This window comes from Emys orbicularis, chromosome 4 (assembly GCF_028017835.1).
Source record: "Emys orbicularis isolate rEmyOrb1 chromosome 4, rEmyOrb1.hap1, whole genome shotgun sequence".
NCBI lineage: Eukaryota > Metazoa > Chordata > Testudines > Emydidae > Emys > Emys orbicularis.
The window spans coordinates 144,392,661-144,403,303 of NC_088686.1; the positions used below are offsets into that span (position 1 = coordinate 144,392,661).

Sequence of the window (10,643 nt, forward strand, 5' to 3'; positions counted from 1 at the left end):
ATCTACTTGGCCAAATGCTGTGCAACCACATTGACCTGTAACCCTATTGATGCACGGGTAGAACACTGCAGATGTTATCTCGTGGCCTACAAATATTTTTATGCTGTTTTTAAAAAAAAAAAATGTTCGGAACCATGGTGTGCCTAAAAACAAGAGGCCTCGTGCCAGTGAAAGTGACTGGAAATTGGAGTGAAACTGATAAGCTTGCTGATTGAAATCCATAAATAGCTGGGCTTCAATGGTGGAATGCAAAATGGACATGTATTGTTCTAATCAGGGTTTATTAGTAACGGGTAGAGAACGCTGACATCTGTATGTGTACATGTATTCTTTATAGCTAGGTGTTGAGAGGCTGTAATGATGGGTGTAGCTTTGTAAAGGAGATAAACAATAAGGGTTGTTAATACTATTTCTATTGTGCTAGTGCCTAGAGGCTGCAGCTACAATCAGGACTGCATTGTGCTGGGTGCTGTACAAACACACTAAGAGACAGCCCCTGCCCCAAAGAGCTTCCAGTCTATTTAGACAAGCCAAACAAAGGAAGTCCCCATTTTACAGATGAGGAATGGAGGAGGCACAGTAGATTAGATCCCAATTGTAGTCACTGGAATTTAATCACACGCCTATAATTCAATACCAGTTTGAGTGCTGGCCTGAATAGGGATGATTTAAGCATATGCTTAAAGGGTTTCTTGAATCAGGGCCTAATTGACCTGGCCAAGGTCACAGAGGGGTCTGTATTTGACTGTTTCTTTAATCACCATGTTAATTCAGGTGTGAGCCCCATGTGAGCAATGGCTACTAAAAAGGCTCTGCAAAGGGATTCATCCCTTTCTGTCCAAGTGAGTCCTACTGATTCAGAGTGCCCTAGCAGATCCCTCTGGATGAGGGGGGACTATCTATGATCTTGTATCCTAATGTGAGCCGCTCAAGGAAGGCAGAATGTTATTTACAACACCAAAATAAATGCCATTCCTCTAGGTGGTGAGCAATATTTCACCTTCATAATCGTGTTAATAAATTGAAAGAATAGAATAGATCAGATTGCTGTTAGAAAACATAAAAAGTTTATTTTTACATACACATAAAAACAGATGAAAATTCTGCAGTCATGCACACGAACACATTAAAAGAGCACTTAGCAAAGGCATTGCTCTCTAAACAGCAACACGTCTTGCAGAACTGAAATTGCAGCTGGCGAGATGGACCTTTTGAGTCTGGTTGCCGTAGCTGTAACCCATTTGCCCAGTTCACAGCCCTGTGACGTCACTCAAGCCAAAGGGAGTTTTGCTGGACTAAGGAGTGCAGAGTTGGCTTGACAGGAGTTTAATGCAAAAAGGGGCAGACTTTTGCAGAAGCCTGATTGAATTTTACACCTGTTTACACCAACGCCTACCCTTACTCTGACTTAGGCACCGTCTAAGTGAATTTTAGCCCTTTGAGTTGCAGGACCACGCTGTTGCAGTTGGGCTGGTTACTTATGTTGCATAACCAGCTTCACTGTAACGCATTCCCAGGACGGGGACCCAATCCCTGCCCTTGTGGCGTTAGCTCTGAAAATACAAGCTAAGTATAAATCTCCTTCTCTCTTTTTGTAATGGTAACTTACAAAGCACAGTAACACGTGTTTCATTACAGTGGAGCATCCTAGTGCTTCTAAATATTAGAACCCAGCTCCCAAACATTACAGCATTTCACTCTCTGTTATTCTCTGCATATTAAGCCCATGAAACAAGGGGGAATCAAATGCTGACATACAGAGAATACTGACTCTATAGGTATATAGAACCAGCATTGCTTGTAACATTTCTAGTGTAGCATTTGCCTGTTGCAGCTCCTGGTTCATAATGTGAGAAGAAAAGCAAAACAAACCATTGCCAGCCCTATGGGCAGCTTCATGCATTTGAATGCAAATTACCAAATCCACCTTAAAATGGTGGGTAATAATTTAAATTATCCCCCGTAGCCCTAACCAGTCAGTGAGTTAATCCCAGTCATAGACTTAAGGTTAAGGCACTATAGCCTGACTTTCAAAGGTGCGGAGCCCCTGCAGCTCCCTTGGGCTTCAAGGACCACTGTGGATGCCCCCAGCAGCCCTGAAAGTCAGGTGATTAAATGGCTAGTAGCAGTTAAAAGTTAAGTTCTATTAGAACCAAAGCATTTCATTCCAAATACTATTTTTTCTTATGATAGTGAGCTAAGATTTAAACTGAGGTCAGGTTGATCAGAGTCTGTTGTTTGTTACATCATCCGCTGGTGTTTCCTAGAGAATTTAAGGTTTTGAATGTAAACCCTGCACCCCCAAATTTCATTTCATGTAAAAGCTGACCAAAAAGCCTTTTTGGGAAAGAAAAAGCCCTCTGTTTTAGCTATAATTAATGAGCTATTTTAATGCTTGAGAGCTCTCATTCTAGAGAACAGGTTAGTTCCCTTTTTGAATTACAGAATAGAGACAATGTCTACAGTTGTAGACATTAACCTTAAGCACATGAGTATAAGTGCTTTGCTGGATTTGGGGCCTAGAACTCCTGATTAGACAGACCCTGACTTCAATGGGATTACACCAGGGATGAGTATGACTCATTATTTTCTCCCTCAAGAGTATTTCCTGAAATATAAGTTTTGGTATTTCCAAGCTAAGTGTAAAAATAGCACAATCTTACAATGTACAAATATCAAACAATAAATAATAGTTTCAAAATGACATTGCTTCTTCCTATTTAAAAAAATAAGACATCTGTAAATGTAAACATTGAGGTATTGGAGGTAATAAATACTTAATATGGTAGGCACAATATGTTTTTTAAAGTACAGTATTAATACTGTTCAGCCATAACTCTTGGCCCAAACCATAAGATTATTCTCTGTCTCATGTGTTTGGAGAGTCTAACGTTACTTTTATAAAACGGCAGTTTCCTTGTTGTGAAAGATGCAGAACTTTTTTGGGTTTCACTTTCCCATCTTCATCATCAAATATTCTTCAATGTAGTTAATGAAGATGTCAAATTCTCCCATTGCCTTATAGATTCCTTTCTCTTGTAACTAGGGGGAGGGGAGGAGCAGAGAAAATAAATTACTTAATATCAATTAATTTTACACATTAGTAATTAAGTGTCTAATAAATCACAAGGTAATTTAAGTTAAAGCCTGATAAGCCTAGATGCACAATTCATAGAGTGCGTGGAAATGTTACTCAGATTCTCATTAAACCACAAATGTTGAATCACAGCTAACTCACAGGTGATGGGAGAATTGATATGTAGTTTGCAAGCAATTCATTAAGTCTATTCCAAATTTGAATTGCTTTGTTTGGAGACGTAGCTCTTATGATATATTTCTGTTCTCTGATTGGCTGAATGTAACGTTTAGGATCAGTTTCCAATGGGAATGCTAGTGATTAGGAAGTCAAAATTGGCTTCCCACAACGAGCCTGCTTGACTTGCTTAAAATACTTTCATTTGACAGAATATTCAAGGATAAGAAACAGAAGTAATGCAAACACACTCAAAGCAAACAATGGTTTTGAAAAAAAAAACAAACCCCAAACCTCTGCAGATTTTTTTAATGCAACATTTGCCCAGCTGCAACAGGACTCGTAATGCCAGCTTTTGGACAATGTGAACTGATAGACTCATGACTAACTCATTTGTGGTTGTATACTAATACCATACAGATGTTTGTTTAGATAATTTGTACACACTATAATTCCGTCTACAATTTAAACTGTTTTCCTGCAGTTGCTCTGGCTAGTACAGTTACTGTATCTATCTGACCCAACCCCATTGCATAGTCAGGTACTTACTGAGTGCCCCATAATCTTTAGTGTATTTATTTTCACAAAACAATGGTGGGGTAGGGATGTGCTCTTATCCCCATTGTTCAGATAGAGAATCAAGGCCCAGAGAATGCCCCAGGTCTTACAGGAGTCTGTGGTAGAGCAGGAACTGGAACATGTGTCTCCAAAATCCCAGGCTGGGCTATCTTTCCCCTCTAACAGTTAACTGTTCTAGAGTCAACATGTCCTTCACTTTGGCATTAGTGTTAGCCAAACCCGAGAGTCCAGGTTCAGTTTGGCTCACCAGCCATCACTTTTGATACTTCTCCAACCCTCATCCGAAAAGTCTAACTCTCTTGAACGTGAAAAAGTGTGTGTGTGTGTGAGGGGGGGGGAGGGTGAGGGGGGGGTGTAGTATGAAGCTCGAATGGACCATTGTTATGGTGTTGCAGCATTTCTGGTCCCAATACAGGCCAGAAATGTGAAAGCAAATGATCCTCATAAAAAAAATCTGGTTTCAATAGTGGGCCAGGTTTCAGGGGCTGGGTTATTTATTTATTTATACTTATTTTACGAGTACCTGCATTGGAATTCCCTCCACCCCCATGCCTTTTTTTTTGTGTGTGTGCCACTTTCTCATGTTTTCAGTATTGCCAACCCCAGAGTTTTCCCATAAGGATCTGATGCTGCTCCAACTGAAGTCATTGGCCAAACACCATTGACTTGAATGGGATGACAGATTGCTCCCGAACGACATGGTTAGCAATTGGACAGGAGAGTTACCTTATTGTATGTTTCCTTGATCTGTTTTATGGTTTGGTTCCTCTTCTCGCAAGTGAAGAATCTGTGCTGTGGAGGAAAGCAACCAGGGATTTTTAACAAAACAGCCTTCCTTTACGGTACAGCTCTGGATGGGTGAGAGACAGGCTGCCCCAGCCCAGCTAGTGCACAAAGGGGTCTTTCTGGAAATATGGTGTGTGCTTGGGAAACTATTATTGAATCCTTTATCCCCACTCCTCCTGCCACGGCAGCTCCTCAGCTCCCCAGCCCCACTCTCCCACAAGGCTGTGCTCTCCCGCTTTTTACCAGCTTTCCTCTCCCCTCATCCATTTCTCTCACTTCCTTGAAAATTCCCCTCATCTCCCCCATGTCAGCCATGGGTGCCCTTCAAAATTAAGCTTTTTTGATAGATATAAATGAAATCCATTAACAGATATTTATTCTCAAGGGGACTAGCCCAGTGCCCCCCTTGCTAGGGATGTTGTATCCTTTCCCCCTCCCCTCAGTCCTCATTTGTCTTTTTAGATTGTGAGCTCTCTGGAGTGGTGACTTTGTACCGTGCCCTACCCAAAGGTGGCTGGATCCATTCTGGGACCTCCAGATGCTACCCCTATGCGGATACCAATAGCCATTATGTTTGAGGAGTTCTAGTAACCAGCTCAGCAAACAGTCTGTGTGATGCCCTCTCAGGGAGGGTTCACCCTCCCCTTTGCTGAATTGCTTGCTCACTGACTGAGTCATTTCACCACCAGATGACAGAGTCAGGACACCACAGCCAGGCAGTTCCAGGAGCTGAGGCTGCATTCAGCTTTAGTTCTGCCGTCCCAGCCTGTGAGAGCAGCTCCTTTCAGGTAAGGGCTTCAGATGAACCCTTTTAAATTCATCTTTGATTAGTGTTTATTACAGGGCTGCAGGCTGGCCTTTAAAAAATAAATAATTATTTCTAAAACTTTACAACTGAATCTTGATGATACAAATCATAGATTCCTAGATAGCAGGGGCCTGAAGGGACTGCTTGGGTCACCCAGTCTGACATTCCCCAGCTGCAGTCTGTGTGTGTGTGTCCATCTATCTCTGGTCTATATACGGTGAAACCTTCCCCATGATGAGTAAAATTCTGCCTCCCTTTTATGTAATGACCAGGATGTCAGTCCCCAGAGTCCAGCTGGGCTGTATTTTTAATGTGCCTGTCACTGTGCTGTCTACACTGACATCAATGGCCAAGCTCCCATCAACCTCAGTGGTGCAGGATCAGTCTGAAGGTGGCTTGGCAAAACCTTTGTAGGCCTTCTCCCCTATAACACCACCCTTAGCTTCTTGTTGAGTCACGGCACCAATGGATTTGCAGACCCCTCTCTTCACTGTTGACCTGTACTGCAACCCCTCAGCCCCTGTGGCAAAGAACTTTTAAGAAGCTCTCCATCAAGCTGCAGAGGTTTCATGCTGCAGCTTTGCTTGGGATACCAGCTTGTGTTCAGCTCCCTGGGAACTTGGCAAGTGACCTGAGAAATGTGACCAATACTCACACAGCGCGTCAGTGTCTGCTTCAGGTCCAGCAGCATGATGCCAATATTGGCCACGCTCCGCTTGGTGTGTGTGCTGCTGTTGATCGCCTTCGGTAAGACTTCATCCAGGTAAAATCGGATCATGTCTGTCACCGACTGGCAGCCCAAATAACCCTGGAGGAAGAGGAGTGAGTAGCGTTAATGACACGCCACCACAAGTGGAGGAAACGGCATAAACAGCTGTCAGAATCAGTCATTCAGTCGTCATCACTGACCAGAGGTTTGGTTCTATGGGTTATGCAATGCACCTTACAGAGTGCTTTCCACAGTGCTGTACTGCCATCCTGTGAGGTTGGTAAAGAAGCATTATTATCCCTGCTTTAAAGATGGAGAAACTGAGACGTAGAGAGGTGAAGCTATTTGCCCAAGCCCACAGACAGCAACAGCATCCTGGAAATCCAGAGTTCAGACTCCCAGTCCTGTGCGCTGACCACTAGTCCCCCCCCCCCAAAAGCATGAAAACAGAAGCAGAGCAATCTCAAAGGGAGTGACTATCTTAGACAGATGTTATACAGGCAAAGATACAATGAAACCAGTTTTCATAGGTATGATATTCTTATCATACTACCAGTTTTAAAAACACCTTAAACTTTGTATAGTACTTCCAGCTGCCTCCGTTAGAATGGCATTAGCTTAGAATTAGAGTCACCGTGCACAGCAAAGTTCTCACCTTAAAATCTTCCAGTAAATTCTCCTTTAGCAATAAGATGTCAAGTTCATCATCTTTGGCTTGCTGTAAAAGTATGCAATGGAAATGTCAGTTTTACCAAGGTAGGCAGCCTACAATATCTTCATTTCTACTGTGTAAAAGTACTTCAGTTCATCAAACTGTCTGGTTTGCCTGAGTGTGTGTGTTTGTCGTCTTAAGGCAAACACTGGAAATAAAAGCATCTGAACATAGAGAAGTTTTGTGTGTGTGTGTATATATATACACACACATCACACAGTAATAACATTCAGGTGCTGATACTGTCCCACGGCTGTGCAATTAGCTTGAAGTCAAAAGAAGACAGAAAAAATGAAATCACATTTGTGGGTGATTTATTTGACATGTTTAATTTCTTTAGCCTGCCTTTCAAACCCTGCTTACTTTCTTTTAACTTCAGATAGTGTGCACATAACAGCACCCAAAATTACTGTGATCTATAACAGGTCTATTAAGGAACTACTTGATCCTGTTACCAGCACTTCACTCAGAGACTTGTAGCAAACTTTGATTTAAAGTCTTAAATCCTATATACCTACCAATTGTCATGTTAATTTGGCTGATAATACAAACACAATGCCACTATTCGGTGATTTAACCTAGAGGGATGACATCTCAATTTTTTATATCATTAGTACATAATGCCATTGATTTTATATTGCAATTTAGATGCATTTAAGGCAATATTGGTACTAATACAATTACAAATGCTATGCATCCCTTTTTGCATGATTACTTTGCTCAGCTGTCAGCAAGACCATTCCAATACATTTCCCACCACAAAGGTTTAATGCCACCCGGGCAATCTATCCACAGACAGCATTCCCATGCAGGAGAGGGAAATGGGCACTACATTCTCTAGACACAGAATAACGTCTTTCTGGCTTTGGTTGTAGCTTAATGTTTGTTCTTTAACACAACTTGAAAGCTATAGTGAAATATTTCCATCGCATCCATCATTAGCTTCAATGGAGTTGCACCCACTTACACCAGAGTTGAACTTATCCCTGTCAGTAAAGGAATACTTTTAAATGCAATGTCAAAAAAATTAAAATGCCTTAAAATTCATTGTGAAAGCTGCTGATTTTTCTGTAACTGCGACTGGATAACAAAAAATCTTTGCACATTTTCTCTCCCCTTAGCAAGTGATGAAACTAAACTATTTATTTCACCCACAGCAGCGAACACAAAACACAGTATGCCTGCATCTAAATCTTTTCTGCCCAAAGGAGCCTGTCTCCTGTGTGTGGGTTTGCCAAATCACTGAAAGTGCAAAAGCAGTAGACAGAAGGCGACAGGCTTTGACAGGTGTCATACTCACAAAATAATCTTTAACTTCATCAAATGCAATCCGCAGGTCTTTGAGCCGAAGGGGCAGGAGACTGGCGAGTTTTGTGCAGCTTTCTTCAGAGAGCCGGCAGCTGGCCTGTTTGATGCTGGCAGTCAGGGCTAGGAAAATGAGTGCTGTGAGAAGTTTCATTTCTCAGCTGAGTTTCTTTCTTGTGGTCCAGTTATTAGTTCAATTTCACAAGAGGCAAAAAGCCAGATCTGAATGCCTTCACCTTGATGGAGCTCCTGATTTTATACTCTCCAGACATGCTCTCAATTTCCTTTCCCATTTCCTGGGGACTAATATTGGGGTTTTAAGTCATTCATTAAAACCAAAGGTCACAAGAGTTTCCAGTAAGAGGCTTCCTGTGCTCTGGCCCCCCCCTCCCCTTTCCACACCCCATCAAATCGTTTGTGTTAGACACTGCATTTTTTTTTTACATAGCTTGCTTCTTGTAAATTTGAATGTGGCTAAAGAATTTGAACATGAAAAGGTGTGGTATGGAGGACACTTCTGCATTCTCATTGGTATTTTCTATTTTTACATGAAAGACCTGTGGTGGGGTGGGGGAAGTGTTTCCATTTTTAAATCTCTGTAATGCATTTACCTAATTTAGAATTTTTCTAGTTCACCACCACCAAGCAAATGTCATTTTAATGGCGTTTGAGCCTTTTGAACAGGGAAATATTCACCCCTTATCACCAAGAAGTATGAATTCCCATTTCCGGGTCCTTTCAATGTGAAAATAAACCTTTTATCAATAAACAAATAAAAGTTCTTATGAGGAAATAAATAAAATCTTACCTAGGGTTTATGGAAATCAGTACAGAGCAATTAAAGAAATCCCTTCGGACTTTTTCCATAGGAAAAAGTATGTCTGGCTAAATCCCAACATTTGTAGTAATTGTAGCTCCCCGTTCAGCATTCAAATACGCTATCCAGTTTGTTTCAATTGAACAGAGTATTCTTTATAGTAACCTTCTTCACTTTGCACCATCTTTTGTGTCGCATTGCTGTGCACTGTTAAATAGCTGCCACGTTCTCTTACAGGGCATTGTGTGGCAGGGGTGTCTGGAATAACTCCTGTCTTTATTACACACATGCAGACAATATACAGCAATATTCTCCTCTTGGATTCAACTAGGCCCTTGGTGTGTGCTCAGATACCACAGTGACGTGCACTTTATAAATATGTGTAATAGTAATTTTAGTAGTATTAACATCATGGGAGTTTAGGGTCTGATCCCATGCCCACTGAAGTCAATGGAAGTCTTCCTATTGTCTTCAAATCAATAGGCATTGGCTCTGTTTCCTAGTCTTCAGATACAATTCCCAAATTCTATGTAAGTGCAGCATTTTGAAGGGAGAACTGCAGTGTGGGTCACTGAAGAGAATTTGATCAAAGTTTAAGAGCTTCTGGGTGAAAGGGCTTATAAATACCAACTATTCCCATTAATCTTTTTAAAATTTTCATAGTTTTCCCTTTTCTGCTCATTTAAAATAAGGATGTTCCTCGTATCTTTAGGCTATTTCATTTTCAGCCACGTCATTTTTAGTTTCTTTATTGCTTTTCGTACAAAGAGTGAAGCGATTGAACCTGTATAACTTTGGCATCTTCCAGACTTTCAAGCAAAAACTGTAGGAGGTCTGTGTGATGGGTTGGATCACAGAAACCCTCTTGGGACTGCCACCTGATGTTCTGAGACTACCCCGAGCCCATTTTCCCTGGCAGCTTGGGACTTCAGAACCCTGCCTGGTTGTGCCAGACATGTTAGCCTGCTACAAACACAGACCCAGGTCTGAACTACATCCCCCAAAAGCTGCAGGCTTAACCTAAAAGTGTTTCTGTCTTCAACACCCAGATGCCCAGTTTCCAATGGGGTCCAAACCCCAAATAAATCAGTTTTACCCTGTATAAAGCTTATACAGGGTAAACTCATAAATTGTTCGCCATCTATAACACTGATAGAGAGATATGTACAGTTGTCCCCCCCCCCCCCGGTATTAATACATACTCTGGGTTAATTAATAAGTAAAAAGTGATTTTATTAAATACAAAAAGTAGGGAAGTGGTTCTAAGTAATAACAGACAACAAAGTGAATTACTAAGCAAAATAAAATAAAACACACAAGTCTAAACCTAATACAGTAAGAAAGTGATTACAGATGAAATCTCACCTTCAGAGATGTTCCAGTAAGCTTCTTTTACAGACTAGCCTCCTTCTATTCTGGGTCCAGCAATCACTCTCATCCCTGTGGTTACTGTCCTTTGTTCCAGTTTCTTTCAGGTATCCTTTGGGGGTGGAGAGGCTACCTCTTGAGCCAGCTGAAGACAAAATGGAGGGGTTTCCAGGGGCTTAAATAAACTTCCTCTTGTGGGTGGAAACCCCTTCTCCTCTCCTATGCAGAATCCAGCTCCAAGATAGAGTTTTGGAGTCACATGGGCAAGTCACATGTCCATGCATGACTCAGTTCCTTACAAGCCAG

At 41.5% G+C, this 10,643-nt stretch overlaps 1 protein-coding gene across 1 annotated transcript; it reads right to left on the reverse strand.

Annotated features, from left to right (window-relative positions):
• Positions 1 to 2,949: 2,949 nt before the first annotated feature.
• On the reverse strand, positions 2,950 to 8,306 carry IL10 (interleukin 10). The gene is made up of 5 exons (XM_065404264.1): positions 8,148 to 8,306; positions 6,791 to 6,853; positions 6,082 to 6,234; positions 4,559 to 4,624; positions 2,950 to 3,042 (listed from the first exon to the last, which is right to left on the reverse strand). The coding sequence occupies exons 1-5, from the start codon at positions 8,304 to 8,306 to the stop codon at positions 2,950 to 2,952; spliced, it is 534 nt and encodes a 177-aa protein (XP_065260336.1).
• Between the last annotated feature and the right edge of the window lie 2,337 nt (positions 8,307 to 10,643).